This window comes from Myotis myotis, unplaced genomic scaffold (assembly GCF_014108235.1).
Source record: "Myotis myotis isolate mMyoMyo1 unplaced genomic scaffold, mMyoMyo1.p scaffold_m19_p_21, whole genome shotgun sequence".
In the NCBI taxonomy this organism is placed as follows: domain Eukaryota; kingdom Metazoa; phylum Chordata; class Mammalia; order Chiroptera; family Vespertilionidae; genus Myotis; species Myotis myotis.
The window spans coordinates 11,535,806-11,554,028 of NW_023416326.1; the positions used below are offsets into that span (position 1 = coordinate 11,535,806).

Below are 18,223 nucleotides of genomic sequence, written 5' to 3' on the forward strand. Positions count from 1 at the left end.
AGGTATGTGCAGTGTGCATAGGAATTTGTTCATAGTTTTTTTTTAAACTATAGTCCGGCCCTCCAACGGTCTGAGGGACAGTGAACTGGCCCCCCGTTTAAAAAGTTTGAGGACCCCTGCACTAGGCAGATCCTGGGGACGCTGATTGCTGGAGGGGGCAGGGGCTGGGCTGTCAACTTGTGAGGGGGATCCCAGTGCCTGTCAATTCGGGGGCTAGAGGGACTCGACTAGCTGTCAACCTCCCTTCCCCTTAACCTGCTCCCTGTCTTCCCACCGCCCGGTGACTGCGCGCAGACAGGACGGCTAAGAGCCTGCAGGGAAGCCAAGCGGAGAGCCACAGGTGCAGGTGGCCAGCTCACCCAGGGCGGCCACTGGGGTTTGAAAACTGCAGCAAAGGGTGGCCGGCCTCGCGCGCCCGGCGGTCCCGGCTCTGCCTCCCGCTTCTAGGGTTTCAGGGAACAGACCCAGGGACCCCGTTTCCCAGCCCCGACCCCCTCCACGTCCCATCCAGTCCCCACCTTCACATCCGCCTCCCAGGCCAGCCGACACAGCGCTTTCTTTCCACCCTAACCCCTTCCTGCCGAACCCCCACACTCACCCCAATTATTCCACCCGGTGGAGGCCCCGCACCCGCCTGGCCACCGGCCCCTGCGGGCCCCACACCCACCTCTCCGGCGTCTGTTGGCCCCGCACAGGGTGGCTCTGAGCTGGTGGAGAAGCCGAGGGCGCTGAGCATCTTAGAGACGCGAACCCGGCATGGGAGCCTCCCCAGCAGGAGGGCGACGCCCCGGCCACCATGGGAGCCCCTGGCCCTGGAGGGGGCCCGACCCAGGCCCTTTGGAGCTGCAGCCGGGGCTCTGAAGGCTCTGCAGATGCTCCTCCCCTTGAAACCACCTCCGGGAGGAGGGGCAGCTCATCAGGAAGATGGGCCACGGCTGCCTCATGCGCGCAGGCGGCCCCGGGCTGGGCTGGGCGAATGCCCCCCGCCAGGCTCACCTGCCAGCACCACTAGGAGCCTGTGGGGCCCAGAGGCCTTTGAGGGCCCCTCTGCACGCCCTGGTGTCTGGCAAAGCCAGAACCTCTCCCCAAAACTACTAGCTATGCTTTTATTAAAAATTTTAAAATATATTTTTATTGATTTCAGAGAGGGAGAGGGAGAGAAACATCAGTGATGAGAATCATTGATTGGCTGCCTCCTGCACGCCGGACACTAGGGATCGAGCCCGTAACCCAGGAATGTGCCCTGATTAGAATTGAGCCCAGGACCCTTCAGTCCGCACCCTGACGTTCTACCCACTGAGCCAAACCTGTGTCTGGTTCCCATTCTTTCAACCACCTGGAACCCTCTCCCATGCATTAGACCAAATGGAAACAATAAAACTTTTTCCAGGAGGAAAAAAAAGGATGGCTAGCAGAGTCTGTTTCCAGCCCTGGCTAGTTTGGCTCAGTGGATAGAGCGTGGGCCTGTGTACTGAAGGGTCCCGGGTTCGATTCCGCTTAAGGGCAGATACCTCAGTTGCTGGATCCCTGGCACTGGTTGGGGTGCGTACAGGAGGCGACCAATAAATGTGTCTCTATCACATCGACATTTCTGTCTTTCCCTCTCCCTTCCGAAAAATATCCTCCAGTGAGGATTAACCAAAAAAATAAAGTGTGGTCCAGCCGGTGTGGCTCAGTGGTTTAGTGTCGACCTATGAACCAGGAGGTCACTGTGAGATTCACGGTCAGGGCACATGCTGGGGTTGTGGGCTTGATCCCCAGCAGGGACCATGCAGGACGCAGCACATCAACGATTCTCTCAACATTGATGTTTCTTTCTCTCCCCTTCTCCCTTCCTTTCTGAAGTCAATAAAAATGTTTTTTAAAAAAGAAGAAATGGGGAAAGAAGTTGGAAACGCGGACAGAGGCCATAGTATCAGGCCAAGATGTTAAGATCTTATCTTAAGGTCCCATAGGGATGAAATGTTTTTAGGAGGGAAGTACTATGCTCAGATTTTAGTTTTAGGAAGACTACTCTCGTCTCTTAGGGCCTTTTGGCTAAGATCAAGTATTGAAAGATTACCGTAAGATATGTTTTAAAAAAAAAATTAAGGGCCAAAACCGGTTTGGCTCAGTGGATAGAGCATCGGCCTGAGGACTGAAGGGTCCCGGGTTCGATTCCGGTCGGGGGCATGTGCCTGGGTTGCGGGCACATCCCCAGTGGGGGGTGTGCAGGAGGCAGCTGATCGATGTTTCTCTCTCATCGATGTTTCTGGCTCTCTGTCTCTCTCCCTTCCTCTCTGTAAAAAAATCAATAAAATATATTAAAAAAAAAAATTAAGGGAGATGATTGGATTTTCCTTGAAGACTTACTTGACTAAAACAGCTCAGGGAGGCCTGCAAGTCCCTAGTGAGGGTCAGGCTTGAGGCGGGGGAGTGAGAGATAAGATATGCATTTTAAAACTAAGGACCTTAAAAGCCCTTAGGAAGTATAAATGGAGAAGTAACTCAGGAGCCAGAGGAAACTTAGAGTCAACGTGAAAGTCAAGACCTCCACCACGTTCTCTATCTCCTTGACCTGCCATTTCTGCCACTTTGAGCTCCCCTCAGCTCAGGGGGAGCCGGGAGACACTCCGGAGAAAGGCTCTGCCTCCAGGATGGAGACGGACCTGGAAGAGCTGCAGGGCAGTGCCTCCGGCTGGACCATCCAGAGGGCCACGAGGGGCCTTGGTGAGGTCCTATTCGGTGAAGAGCTGGACCAGTCCCTGTGCGAGGACTGGACTGAGTCTCTTGGGGCAGCTGGACACCCAGCTCAGAATCGCAGGGTCTGACAGACCTACAAACAGTTTGAAGACCAGGAATGGATTAGCTCAGTGATGGCGAACCTTTTGAGCTCGGCGTGTCAGCATTTTGAAAAACCCTAACTTAACTCTGGTGCCGTGTCACCTATAGAAATTTTTTGATCTTTGCAACCATAGTAACACAAAGATTTATATTTTTGATATTTATTTTACATATTTAAATGCCATTTAACAAAGAAAAACCAACAAAAAAAATGAGTTTGCGTGTCACCTCTGACACGTGTGTCATAGGTTTGCCATCACTGGATTAGGTGATGATGCGGGGGAGACGAGGCAGCAGGAGCTGAAGGTTGTGGAGTGGGAGGAAGCGAGGCTGGTGCAGGAGCTGGAGGAGATAGAGAAGAACCGAGACAGGGCAGCTGTGGCCCTGGAGGCAGCCCAGGCAGAGATGGAGGCGCTGGAGGAGCAGGAAAGGCAGAGCCACGGGGACCTCGGTGAACTTCAGTGGCCGCAACAGGAACTGCAGGACGAGCTGTTGAGCTTGGAGGACCGGCTGCTGTACGCCCAGACCCAGCTGGCCCGGCTGAAGAGAACCAACGCCTTCAAGGCCGCGTTTGAGATCTGCTGTGACGGCCCCGTGGCCATCATCAATAACTTCCGCCTGGGCTGCACCCCCACTGTCCCGGTGATCTGGTGGGAGATCAGTGCAGCCTGGGGGCACACAGCCTTGCTGCTCATGGCCTTTCAGAGGTACCAGCTCATCCCCCACGGAGACCAGTCCTACCTGAAGTCATTGACAGAGGACCCCGTGGAGCTGCCCTTGTTTTGCACGGTGCGGGGGGGGAGGGGGGGGCCTCTCTCTTGGACAGCAAGTTTGACCAGGCCATGGACTGCATGCAGTTCAATGAGGCAGCCAAGAAGGGCGAGCCAGCTCTCTACATGCCCTTCGGGATCCTCGTGGAGCAGGGTCTGAGATGGGGTGAAGTCCACTCCATCAGAACCCACCTGAGCACGGAGAAGTGGTGGACAGAGGCACTGAAGCTCATGCTTATAAATTTTAAGGCAGTGGTTCTCAACCTTCCTGATGCCGCGACCCTTTAATAGAGTTCCTCATGTTGTGGTGACCCCCAACCATAAAATTATTTTCATTGCTACTTCATAACTGTAATTTTGCTACTGTTATGATGAATTGTAATGTAAATATCTGATATGCAGAATGTATTGTCACTGTTAAAAATTGAACATAATTAAAGCATAGTGATTAATCACAAAAACAATATGTAATTATATGTTGTGAAATATTTATTTCCAATTACAAATAAATGAAATTCTGCCTTGAAGCATGGTGTAGCATGGGTAACAGTCTTAATATAACAACAGTAAACTACATTGCTACATTTTGGGACAGTATGCGTAAAAAGCCAACGTCAGTGCGAAGGTTGAGATTGCTTCTTTCTCACCAGATCAGAAATTCTCGGGGCAGTCTTTGCAAGAGCACAGCGAAGATCATCTTCCACAACAAGTCTCTTTCTGTATTTAGACTTGACAACCAACAAGCTGGAAAACCCTGTTTCACAAAGATGTGTTGTTGGAAATGGAAGAAGAAGGCGCAACACAGTCTCAGACAGAACAGGATACGACTGCAAATACTTGATCCAGAATTTTGTAACTGGCATTGTAGAGAAATCAGTTCTTGCTGCATCATTGTTAGTAAGTTCAATGAACTCCTCTTGTGCTGTCTCAGGAACATCTTCAACTTTGACTGTGAATGGGCTTCTAACAAGTGCAAATGGGGTGTCAGGTAGATTTGGAAAGTACCATGAAATTTCGCTTGCAAGCATGTGCAAGTGTTCTTTCACAGAAATTATCATCGTAATCCTTTTGTGTGGTTCAATGTCATGTTCCTCAAAGAAAGCAGATAAGGTAGGCAACATGTAAATTTTATTTTCATCCAATTTTTTTTGCCAAAGCTGAAGTTTCATTTGGAATGATTGGATCTTTTCAGATAAATCCAGACATGTTGCATTTGGTCCTTGCAGTGATAAATTTAATTCATGCAAGATGGCAAAGATGTCAACCAAATAAGCTATTTTCTGCAGTTCACTTTTATCGCTGAAAAGTGCTTCGAACTGTGGTTTTGCTTTCTGATTAAAAAATGTTTTGAGTTCATCACGAAGCTCAAAAACACGTTTTAAAATTTTTCCTCTCGACAACCATCTCGCTTCAGTGTGAAATAGCAGAGCATTGTTTGGCGCATCCAACTCATTGCACAGATGTGAAAACAGTCGACTGTTTAAAGTGCTCGCCTTTATAAAATTGACACAACTTATGACGCTTTTCATTACTTCTTGTAACTCTTGTGGCAGCGTCTTCCTTGCTAATATTTGCCCATGAATCATACAGTGAGTTCCGATGACTTTTGGTGACTCATTCAGTACCAAGCGTTGAAATCCAGATAGGCATCCTAGCGTAGCTGGAGCACCATCTGTGCAAACACCACAAACCTTTTCCCAAGAGATCTTATGCTCTTTCAGGAAAGAACCAACTGTGTCAAATACATCAAGGGCAGTAGCTGTCGTTTTAAGAGGTTTACAAAAAAGAAACTCATCCTTAAAGTCGCCATCATTAATATACCTCACGTAAACCAGTAACTGTGAACAGTTTGCAACGTCTGTAGATTCATCAAGCTGGATACTAAATATTGGAAGCGGAGCAGATTTAATTTCCTGGATTACCTGATTAAGAATATCAGCAGACATGTCATGTATTCTTCTGCGGATAGTGTCGTTAGATAAGGAAATTGCACTCAATTTCGTAACAAATTCGTCTCCGATCATAACTCGAACAATGTCTTTGGCCTCTGGCAACAGTAAATCCTTAGCAATGGTGTGAGGTTTCATAGCTCTGGCGATTCTGATTGCCACCAAATATGAAGCTTCAACGGCTGCTACGTTTTCTTTTTGGTACTTTCCACCAGTGTCAAGTCTGGCTTTCTTGAGTCCATCAGCTTTGCTTCTGAAATAGCTGGTATCCTTGCCGGCAAAGCTTGGATGCTTGCTATCAAAATGGCGTTTTAGTTTGTTCGGCTTCATAGATTCGGATGATAGAACGTCACAACAAATAACACATTGAGGTTTCTCAATTCCTTCTGTAATTATTGATGTGAAACCATACTGTAAAAAATCCTCACTATATTTTCTTTTCTTAACGTTCTTCTCTACACGGTCCATTGTCATGGGATGGTTTGCTAATGAAAATAATATATAACAATAGCTTTAATAATACAAAAGATGATACATGGCATAGTTCAATCAATACAGTTCATTTAAAGTTTCCTATGATTTACCATTCTGTGGTGCTGTTTTTTACATACCTGTTACTATCACAAGGGGGCAGTATTCACATCAACCACAGCTGAATAGAAAAAGACCGATCAGCATCCAGATTAAGTTCCCATGGTACAGATGTGTTTTTTTTGCAGTAGTTGATGATTTTACATTATATGATTTTACATTTACCCAGTAATTATAATTCACGAAGTGTCATTTTACCTCCAATACTGCTGCTTTCAACACAGTAGCTGCTTTCAACACAGCAACTGCTTTCTACAGAGTAGCTGCTCTCTACACACGTGTAACTAGTCCACATAAAGTACATTATGGTGCCAACCCTGTCACATATACCTGTATTTGCACAGGGTTTATGTGATGGGGTTGGCGCGATGATGTCATCATGCCGGGTACTCATGTATCTGCATGTGGGCAGACCTGCCTGGAGACGGATAGAGGAGCAGTGTCTTGGTTCCTAAGACCATTGAAAATATGTGTTTTCTGATGGTCTCAGGCGATCCCTCTGAAAGGGTCGCGACCCACAGGTTGAGAATCGCTGTTTTAGTGTGTCCTTCAGGATATCATTCTTAAATTCTAACCAAAACAAGACTTTTTATGATTCTTCCATGTGCACATATTAAATTGGTTTTTCTCCCGTTAAAAAGAAAAAGAAAAAAGGGTCCTTTTAATAACTGAAAATGCTAGGTATTGATTAACTTAAGTTATATTAACAAGTCGATTACTAAATTACTGATTTAAATGACTTTGGCCAGTCATGTCACCTCAGATTTTCCTCAACTGACATATAAGACACATATTACCATGTGTCCTACCAGGTAATACAATATGAGCACATATGAAACAATCTCGACAACAGAGGTAATCTTGGAGACTGTCTAGTTCAGTGATGGCGAACCTATGACACGCGTGTCAGAGGTGACACACGAACTTATTTTTTTGGTTGATTTTTCTTTGTTACATGGCATTTAAATATATAAAATAAATATCAAAAATACAAATCCTTGTGTTACTATGGTTGCAGATATCAAAAAATTTCTATATGTGACACGGCACCAGAGTTAAGTTAGGGTTTTTCAAAATGCTGACACGCCGAGCTCAAAAGGTTCGCCATCACTGGTCTAGTTCAATTCCCTCATTTTATTTCCCTCATTTATAGTTAAAAAAAGTAAGGTCCTGGTCATATAAATGATTGACAGAGTGGACCTTAGAACCCAAACAGTTTTAACTGCTAGGTAAGAGGAAAAAACAATTTGGGGTACTACTTCACAGAAAAGATATTTGAAATTTTGTCAACTTACCCACAATAGGGCCAGGATTCACCCCATATTTCACAAGCTGATTCAGAAGAGCTTCATTAGTGAGTTCAGTTACATCTAAATCATCTTTATCTTCTAGTCTGGGTTTATCAGTTTTCTTTGTGGCTTTCTGTAAACAAAGTCCAGTTATCATTTAAAATATGAATTTTAAAATGTTCATTTTCTATATAAATAGCATTATATACAACAAACATGGAAATTTACCTTCAAGTTGATTTATAGTTATATCAAGCCTCATCTATTTGAGTAAATTAAAAGTAACTCATTGTTTGGAGATATTTTCTAAGTTTGGTTATAATTACACAAACCTAGAAGCCAATCAAGTAACTCAATTTTACAGACATTATTATTATTTTGTTTTGATTGATTTCAGAGAGGAAGGAAAAAGGGGAGAGAGAAACATCAATGATGAGAGAGAATCATTGATCGGCTGCCTCCTCCACGCCCCCTACTGGGGATCGAGCCCACAACCCAGGCATGTGCCCTTGACTGGAATCAAACCTGGGACCCTTCAGTCCTCAGGCCAATGCTCTATCCACTGAGACAAACCAGCTAGGGCCAGACTACTGTCTTCTTACCGAAATGGTCATAATAGATCTGGGATCTTGGAATATATCCCTTTAGCCCTTGGATAAGGGTGGACTGCTGTATGCTTAATGAAACAGTCATATAGAACTAAGTATGGCAAAAAAGCTTTGTCAGAAGTGATGTCTAACTTCCTTAATGGGTCAGAAACTGGCTATTACAGTCACTGTACTATGAGAAGAATATTCACTTGGGCTTTGTAAATTCAGGTGTGCTTGTTTAAAGGAAATCATCTTCATACATTTTTATGGTACAGTCTTAAACTCCTAGATCAGTGGTTCTCAACCTTCCTAATGCCGGGACCCTTTAATACATACAGCTCCTCATGTTGTGGTGACCCCCAACCATAAAATTATTTTCGTTGCTACTTCATAACTGTAATGTTGCTACTGTTATGAATTGTCATGTAAATATCTGATATGCAGGATGTATTTTCGAACGACCCCTGTGAAAGGGTCGTTCGACCCCCAAAGGGGTCGCGACCCACAGGTTGAGAACCGCTGTCCTAGATGAACTTAAACATTTAAATACTATAAAAGAGGCCAGTAGTGAATTGTATTTACAGTTATCTGGATGAAAATATTTAAATTCGGTCCATTTACTGGTTTGGATTTTTCATGCCATCATCTGCTCTTTAGACAGGTTAGCCCACAGTGACTGTTTTAACAATAATGTCTGGCCCCAGCTGGTTTGGCCCAGTGGATAGAGCGTTGGACTGTGAACTAAAGGTTTGATTCTGGTCAAGGGCACATGCCCGGGTTGTGGGCTCAATCCCCAGTAGGGGGTGTGCAGGAGGCAGCCGATCAATGATTCTCATCATTGATGTTTCTATCTCTCTCTCCCTCTCCCATCCTCTCTAAAATCAATAAAAATATATTAAAAAAAAAATAAAAAAGCATACAGTAGTCTGGCCCTGGCTAGTGTGGCCCAGTTGGTTGGGTGTCGCCCCATGCACTGAAAAGCTGCCAGTTTGATTCCTGGTCAGGGTAAATGCCCAGGATACAGGCTCAGTGCCCAGTAGGGTGTGTGCAGGAGGTAGCTGAATGACACTCTCATGTCGATGTTTCCCTCCCTCTCCCTTAAAAAAAAGAAAAAAAGTCTGCCCTTATCCAGTGGGTGCCTGACACTGCACATAGCACTGAACTCTATATATGCCATATCCCCCCCCCCCCCCAAAAGCCCAGTGACCAGAATGACTGGTCACTATGATGCACACTGCGGTGAACAGCCGGCCCTGATCGCGCCCCCCAACCTCTTGCGGCCCCTCCCCTCGGCCAGCTCAGCCCCGATTAACCCCTCAACCCCAACCAGGAGTGGGGCCGGCCGGCCAACAGCTTGCGGCCCCTCCCCCTGGTCCCCATCGGGACGGGCTGGCCAGACCCCACCCATGCACAAATTTGTGCACCAGGCTCTAGTCCTATATAATAAAAGGGTAATATGCAAATTGACCGAACGGCAGAACAACTGGTCGCTATGACATGCACTGACCACCAGGGGGCAGACACTCAATGCAGGAGCCACCAAGCTCCAGTGACTTGGCAGCGGCAGTTCTCAGGTGACGCACCCCGGTACCAGAGAGGAGGGAGCCCGATTCCTGGGTGCATCACCCGAGTACCGCCCTCTCGCAAATCGGGACCCCCTCAGGGGATGTTGGAGAGCTGGTTTTGGGCCGATCCCCACAGGACAGGCTGAGGGACCCACCTGCCAGAGGGACCCACTCACTCTGCAGACGCCCTTCAAGCTGAGGTGCAGCCAGCAGGGGAGGGACCGCAGGAGGTTGGCTCCAAAGCCTGTCCAGCCCTTCTCACCCAGTCCCGCCGCCACCTTCTAATTAATTTCCTTTCAATGTGCCCGAATCCGTACACCGTGCAGTAGTACATATATACCTATGAAAAAGTTTAATTTGTAAATTAGGCACAGTAAGAGATTAGCAATAACTAAGAATAATATAAAACAATTATAACTACAGCATAATCAAAGTATACGAATGTGGCCTCTTAAAATATCTTGGTGTATTATTATATGTACAGTGTGGGTACATTGGACAAAGGGATGATTCATGTCCTGGGTGGGACAGAGCTAGGCAGTGCAAGATTTCAGTCAGCATGCTACTCAAAACTGTGCAAAATGTAAAACATGTGTGAACTAAGTTTATTTCTGTAATTTTCATTTAATATTTTAGACTGGCTAATCAAGGGTAACCAAGGGTAACTGAAACCATGGATAAGGGGGACACTACTATAGTTGAAAGAACGTGGAACAGATTTGAGAGAAATTACAAAGGAATTTTTAAGAAAAATTTAAGCAATGGCAGTATCTACTGGAAAAACTATGTAAACTTCCAATGGCTATTTAAATAATGGCCACAAATATCAAAGTCAACGTAGGCCCTGATATTTAAGCAGAACAGTTAACACATGAAAAATTTTATGCAAAAGGGCAAAAATCATAAAGGTGTATAAACTGCTTACTTTCCAATGATGGGGGGGTAGGGGTGGGAAGGATCACATTATTTGGCCATGGATTAGAATTTCTGCTTTTTTTAACCAAATAAAAACTTGAATACTTTAATCAAATAAAAATTTGAACACAAGATTATGAGACATTATTTAAAGAGAGCTGCTAATAAGAGCAATGACATCAATTTAAGGTAAATCTTTAATAAAAATCTGGCTGTGATAAGTTAGTGAGGGTACTTTCAGAAAGCTTTAATATACAGGGGTGGGCAAAAGTAGGTTTGTAGTTGTGAGTATGCAAGTTTATTCTTGTATTATTTATTACTTATTGAATTATTTGTATTATAATTTTAAACCTACAGTTACCCACCCCTTTACATACTGCACTTATCTAGGATCATTAGGCTCAAATCTTAAAGCAACCCACACCTTGATATCAAAATAGTTGCCCAGAGCCTAAGAGTTCTATATATCAAAGCCCTGAAGTCTCTTTAGAGAAAAGACTTTTAATCAAACAGACCTAATCCCGTGTTGATGATCTACTTGAATTTTCCAAAATGTGTGGATAGGCTGGACAGAAAACCTCCATGTATGACATAAATACCTTAAAGAAAACCAGTCAGGTAGAGAACCCTCCCACCATAAGAATGTTCAAACTCTACTAGCAACAAGACATCCTGGATGTTCTACAGCTCAGCCCACAGAGTGGGGCGTGCAGGAGGCAGCATATCAATGGTTCTCTCATCACTGATGTTTCTATCTCACTCCCTCTCCCTTCCTCTCTGAAATCAATAAAAATATATTTAAAATAAAAATAAAATCCAACAGTTGTATAGTATCACCTATGAGTTACTTATTAAAATATATTATGGTAACATTGTATTGTTCTGGCATTAAATAAAAAGAAAAAAGTTTAGAAATCACGTTATCCTATATAATAAAAGCCTAATATGCTAAGTGTCCGACCGTTCACTGGACCAGTCGCTATGATGTGCACTAACCACCAGGGGGCAGATGCTCCGACCGACAGGTTAGCTTGCCGCTGGAGTCCGGCCGATTAGGACTGGGCGAGATGAGCTGGACACGCTCCCGTGGTCCCTCCCCGGCCCCAATCATTCACCGGTGGGGTCCCTCAGCCTGGCCTGCGCCTTCTCGCAATCCAGGACCCCTTGGGGGGTGTCAGAGAGCCGGTTTTGGCCCAATCCCCGCAGGCCAGACCAAGGGACCCCACCAGTGTACGAATCCATGCACCGGGTCTCAGTAGTAGCAGCAGTAGTAGTAGTAGCAGTAGCAGTAGCAGCAGTAGTAGTAGCAGTAGCAGCAGTAGTAGCAGTAGTAGCAGCAGTAGCAGTAGTAGCAGCAGTAGCAGCAGCAGTAGCAGTAGTAGCAGTAGCAGCAGTAGTAGCAGTAGCAGCAGTAGTAGTAGCAGTAGCAGCAGTAGTAGCAGTAGCAGTAGTAGTAGCAGTAGCAGCAGTAGCAGTAGTAGCAGCAGTAGCAGTAGCAGCAGTAGCAGCAGTAGTAGTAGCAGCAGTAGCAGTAGCAGTAGTAGCAGTAGCAGTAGCAGCAGTAGCAGTAGCAGTAGTAGCAGTAGCAGCAGTAGTAGCAGTAGCAGCAGTAGTAGCAGTAGCAGTAGCAGTAGTAGCAGTAGTAGTAGCAGTAGCAGTAGTAGCAGTAGCAGTAGTAGTAGCAGTAGCAGTAGTAGCAGTAGCAGCAGTAGCAGTAGCAGCAGTAGCAGTAGTAGTAGCAGTAGTATGAATTGCTGAGCACTAGACACTTTCAGAATGCAACCTACTGTAAGCCTCAACCTACTCAAGGAGCTACTAGATTATTTCTATTTTCCAAGTGAAAACGGCCTGTAATGGACAATGTTTATTGTTAAAAGCCACCTAAATAAGCCGCTGACCTAGAATTTAAATCTATAACCCTGATTCAGAAGCCTGTACACTTAACACCTTATTGTGGAGTCTGATGGCCGATTTATGATTTAATTAATATTTACCATCATTAGCATACTTTTGCTGTTAATCCTCACTGGTGGATTTTTTCCCATAGATTTCTAGAAAGAGTGGAAGGGAGCAGAGACACAAAGAGAGAAACAGCATTGCCTCCCACCTAGAGGATTTGTACCTGCAACCAAGGTACACACCCTTGACCGGAATAGAATCTGGGACCCTTCAGTCAAAGGGCTGATGCTCTAACCACTGAGCCAAACTGGCCAGGAAACATTAGCATACTTTTTAATGTTTTGTTTCATGTCTTCAAATATTTCCTGGCAAGAATTCATAATCCTGACCAGAGCAAGACCATTCAAGAATGTTATGGTCCACTGAATTCAAAATTGCCACAGGGCCTCGCCTCTTGGCAGTAACAGGTAGACTGCCAACTTTGTAAATGTTTATTTTGTGACAACAATCTAGATCATCTCAACACCTAAAAATACCGGTAATGACCCAAATGCATAAAATAAAAACCAAAAGCAAATTTTGGACATGCAAACATTTTTGTCATGTTACATCAAATGAACCTGAGAGACCACAGCAATGACAGAAAACAAGTGCTCAGGTAGCTGAGTGTCGTCCTTGCACAAAAGGTGGCTGGTCTGATTCACCAGCAGGGCACATGCCTAGGCTGTGGGTTCTAGCCTTGGTCTGAGTGCATATGAGAGGCAACCGATGGGTTTCTTTCACATGTTTCTCTCTCCCCTCATCTCTCTCTAAAATCAGTAAGAACATTCTTTTAAAAAATATTCCTGATAAAGCCATGTTTAAATGCTATGCCTTTGGCCAAATCCACAGATTGACTTAAAATGTGAGTCTAGCCCAGCTGGTGTGGCTCAGTGGTTGAGCACTGACCTATGGACCAGGAGGTCACAGTTTGATTCCCAGTCAGGGCACATGCCTGGGTTGCAGGCTTGATCCCAGAGAGCCTTGAGGCAGCCAATCAATGATTCTCTCACCACTGATGTTTCTCTCTTCCTCTCCCTTCCTCTCTGAAATCAATAATAATAAAAAGTTAATTCTTCCCATGTTCCCATTAAAAAAAAATGTGAGTCTATATTGTTGCTATAAACAGGGCTAACAATGACTAGAACGTAAAATGTTGTACACGTAAGAGGAATGTTCAATAGAGAATAATTTCACTATTAAAAATGCCAAGATGCTTTTCCTATATATTCAAGGTATTTTTCCTATGTCTGACAAATCTGTCTATTACACTCCTAAGTTAAATTATAACAGACGATTTTAAATTTCTGCTTTTATGATGTTATTGACCAACTACCACTATTAACTATTTTTTTAAGAGACTATTTTAAAAAAATCTTTTTATTGACTTCAGAGAGGAAGGCAGAGGAAGATAAAAACACCAACAATGGGAGAGAATCATTGATCAGCTGCCTCCTGCACACCCCTTACTGGAGATCGAGCCCGCAACCAAGGCACATGCCCTTGACCACATTCGAACCTGGGACCCTTCAGTCTGCAGGCTGACGCTCTATCCACTGAGCCAAACCAGCTAGGGCCCACTATTATCTTCAAGTTGTTTATACTATTAAGCCTAGCCAAGGATGCATATTTTTTTTTGAGTTTTAAATACACAAGTAGAGAGGTCCTAAATCTATGGCAGTGGAAGTTTTTCTCTATACATATCAAAACATGAAATGACATATAAAAGACTTAGGATGCCACTGAACATAGTAGGTTCTCTTAAAATGTTAATTCCTTTCACCCAGAATTTATTTGCATAGAGCTAAACAATAAACAACTTGGATAATATGGGGAATTTGTTGATAACAAAAATAACAAACATGATTATCATACAAAAAATAAAGAATAATAAATTAAGGTGGTGGGCAGGGTCAGCAGAAATCCATCTCCAGTACTTAAGAGCATAAGACAGGAACTAAAAAAATGTTGAGTCATTAAACTGAAATTTCAAATACAGGGTAGGTTGGGGCAAACTCTTCTAAAAATGAATTGAAGAACGAGTATCAAACCCAAGGTGGTTGTTTTTGTAGAAAATGAATCATCAAAATAAGAACAGTAATCCTATATAATAAAAGCCTAATATGCAAATTGACCAAAGGGCAGAATGACAGGTCACTATGACACACACTGACCACATGGGGGCAGACGCTCAATGCAGTAGCTGCCCCCTGGTGGTCAGTGTGCTCGCTGATCAGCCAGAAGCTGGGCTCAGGGCAGCACTGAGGAGCAACCAGCAGGTGGAGCAAGTGGGCGGTAAGGAGCGAGGTCCCAGACTGTTAAAGGGCGCAGGCCAGGCTGAGAAACCCCCCCCCCACCACCACCCAGTGCACAAATTTTGTGCACTGGGACTCTAGTGCTATTATAAAACATACAACCAAATACTTCTATGGTTCAAGAATGTTTGTGTCCTGGCCAGTGTTGCACAGTAGTTAGAGCATTGGCCCGTGGATATAAGGGTCTCAAGTTTGATTCCTGGATATGGGCATATGCCTGGTTTGCAGGTGTAGGTTGTAAGGGCTCCTGCAGGAGGAAACCAGTCAATATGTTCCTCTCACAACCTCACCACAGTGTTGCCAACCCCGAATTCTTTCCCAGCCTCCCTCCCTCCTTTCCACTCTAAAAATCAACAACAAAATACCCTCGGTGAAGAATTAACAACAAAAAAGAATGTTTGGCCCTGGCCGGTTTGGCTCAGGGGATAGAGGGTCGGCTGGCAGACTGAAGGGTCCTGGGTTACATTCCGGTGAAGGGCACGTGCCTGGGTTGCGGGCTAGATCCCCAGTACGGGGCATGCAGGAGACAGCCAATCAATGATTTTCTCTCATCCTTGACATATCTAGCTCTCTCCCTCTCCCTTCCTCGCTGAAAGCAATAAAAATATATTTTTTAAAAAAAGAATGTTTGCACAGACCAAGATAGGGTTCTATAGAAGGCCTGTTTGTTTTTTTTTTAAAGTGTGCTCGTTTAAATAGAAAACATTTCATTTTCAGGCAAATCTTTACTGAAATAGTTTGAGCATTACTTTCTTTTTCAGAGGGCCTGGAGAAAAACAGATAAGGGATATGCTTTACTTCAAATGTAAATTTCTGGTTTTTTTTATGGAAGAGTCAAGTGGCTTTCTTCAAATCCACAAAAACAATAAGGTCAGTCTTTTATTTGCTTATTTCTTTATTATTTTTAAAATATATATATTTATTTCAGAGAGGAAGGGGGGGAAGAGAGAGAGAGAGATGGAGAGAATCACTGGCTGGCTGCCTCTGGTACCGATCCATCTGCAATTCCATGGGCAACCCGGACATGTGCCCTGACCTGGAATTCAATGTGACCTCCTGGTACATAGGTCAACGCTTAACCACTGAGCCATTCCGGCCCAGCAGTCTTTTATGTACTGAACAAATACAGACCTGGTACTACTATTTTCCAGGCACTGGTTTAAGTTACAAGATTTTCAATTCTTGAAAGCCCAGGCTAAGATTTTCAATTAAATTTACCTGTATCTATTACATCTTTCTTTCATTTCTATAGGATAGTCCAGAAAGCACCTCAGATAGACCTTTTAAAACTAAAGTTAAACAACATAACTTGGAAAGAAGTACTTCTGAATTATACCAATAATTAGCATCAACAGCTTCAAGCTCAATATTAAGTCTTACAAAGCACTGTCCTACCTTCTGTTAGGATTTGAAGTCTGGTAACTAGTTTGATTCTTACCAGCAAAACAACATATAGAAACCCACCCAACAAAACCCCCAAGCTGTTCTCAAAACAAAATATCCATTTGCTGGAGCCAATCTGAGATTTACCAGCGATTAGATATTCCAAACTGTGACACTCACATACCAGAATGTCATGAAATAGACGTGTCTCGTGATTCATGTCTTTGCTTTCCCCCTACAAAACTGACCCCCCAAAAATCCAAAAAACCCAAGCCCTTAAAACCAGAATTTTACAATGTTTGAGTGTCTAAGACAGTCGTTCTCAATCTTGGCTGCACATCAGAATCACCTGGGACTCTTTAAAATCCTGATTTCTGGGCCTCATCCTCCGGAAACGGTTTCTTCCTTACTAATGTTGTGGCCCCGCCCCATCACAAAGAAACAGAATTTTCCCTATTTCACAAAGTTTGGTGAGAAATTAGTATGCACAAATTGCCCTCCAGGGGGCGCTCCGAGACTCGGTTACCAGCCGCCGCAGTTAAAGCGGGAAAGCGCTCGCAGGTGACCCGGGGTGCTTCCGGGCTGACCCCTCCTAAGCGCTTCCGAAAAGGGCTCAGTCCCCGGAGCAAAGACCATCCCCGCGGCCGGTCCCCCAACACCGAGCCCCCCCCACACCCCCCCTCCCCGCGCACGCGCACTTCACGCCTCCTAGGCACTCTCAGCCCAGACGCCCGCCCTGCAGCCCCAACTCCGGGACCCTCCTCTCCAGCGCCCTCCCCTCCCGAGGCCGGCAAACCCGGTCCAGCTCCGCCGCCCTGGAGGCCCGCGAGCACGCGGTGGGGGAGCGACTGTTGTAATGTCCCCCGCGAATCACACCAAGACGCCCCAAGAAGTCGAATTAGGGGTCACATTTATTGCAAATCCGGGACTAAGAGGAGGCCACGCACTCACTCCAAATCTCGGGGTCCTAAGATGGCCGCAGCAACAGATTTTATATATGCAAAGATCGCAAAGGTATCGATTACATCTTTGGGTTTGGAATGAGGGACCTGGTTTGCACAAAGCAGTTACAGAAGCGAAATGGAGCCGATGAGTTATCTACGAAGATTAATTATAGTTTTGGGTCTGGGGACCACTGGGTCCACCGGAAACACATTATCTGGAGCCATCGAGGCCATTTAGGATAATTGCTCTGTCCTGGTTCCCAGGCGCAGAGGAATGTGCTTTCCCAAACCAGTATGACCACAACCAATGGGGCATCCACATGACAACCAATAAGGTATTCCATCGGATGGTATATTTGTCTAATTCAGAAAATCAAAAGAACTTTTCTATTACTTTAGCAAGCGAATAAGGACAGAAGCCAAGTCCGCAGGGTTAAACTATGAAACATTTACCCCAACATGGTTGCCACCATGTTTCCCGACCACCGCCAAACGGCCGCCTTGGTGGCCCGGGCCGGGCGCCCTTACCCTGCGGCTGCGGCCCGCGGCGGCGAGGACGGGGGCGGCGAGGACCGGGGCGGTGAGGACGGGGCTGGGCTTGCGCTCCTCGTCGCCGGACAAGTCCGGGGGCGCTTGGCTGTCGGCGCCGGCGGCGAGCGGCGGCCGGTTGCGCGCCGTGAGGTGCTGCAGGTAGAGCTGCACGTACACGTCTTTGCGCGGCTGCCCCGCCGGCAGCGGCACATTGTGGGCCACCAGCTCCCTCTTCAGCTTCTCCGTCGTCAGGACCCAGGGGTCTTGCAGGAACTCCGCCATCTCCGCGGCGAACCCCTCTCCCCGCAGCCGCCACTCCGGTGCTCCCGCCGGCGCGCTCGCTCCTCGCCCGGGGTGAGGGCTGCTGCCTCCGAGCCTCCCGGCTTCCGCTGGGGAGCAGCGCGCGGAGGAAAAAAAAAAAAAGACAAAAACAAAAACAAAAACGCGCACAGAAAGCAAAGCAAAAGGCGGACACAAAAGCCCCGGAGCAGAACCGCGGGCCAAGTGCAGCCCGCACCGACCCAGCCCACACGCGACAGCCAACAAAAGCAGCCGGCTCCGCCCACGCCCCAAGAACGCGCACCGCCATTGGCCGGCGGCCGGAGGAAGCGCGGCGCTGA

General features: G+C 45.8%; 1 protein-coding gene and 1 pseudogene across 2 annotated transcripts; one reads left to right on the forward strand and one right to left on the reverse strand.

Moving 5' to 3' along the window:
- The first annotated feature begins 2,636 nt into the window (after positions 1–2,636).
- Positions 2,637–5,253, forward strand: LOC118678959 (annotated as a pseudogene).
- A 636-nt stretch (positions 5,254–5,889) lies between these two features.
- On the reverse strand, positions 5,890–18,135 carry LOC118678880 (lamina-associated polypeptide 2, isoforms beta/gamma-like). Of its 2 annotated transcripts, XM_036355016.1 has the most exons (4): positions 17,601–18,135; positions 7,429–7,555; positions 6,154–6,194; positions 5,890–6,027 (listed from the first exon to the last, which is right to left on the reverse strand). In XM_036355016.1, exons 1-3 carry the CDS (start codon positions 17,883–17,885, stop codon positions 6,163–6,165), a joined length of 444 nt encoding a protein of 147 aa, XP_036210909.1. In that variant the 5' UTR covers positions 17,886–18,135; the 3' UTR covers positions 5,890–6,027; positions 6,154–6,162. The 2 variants fall into 2 exon arrangements, with proteins under 2 accessions (XP_036210909.1, XP_036210910.1); XM_036355017.1 differs by lacking the exons at positions 5,890–6,027; positions 6,154–6,194 and adding an exon at positions 9,754–9,917.
- Between the last annotated feature and the right edge of the window lie 88 nt (positions 18,136–18,223).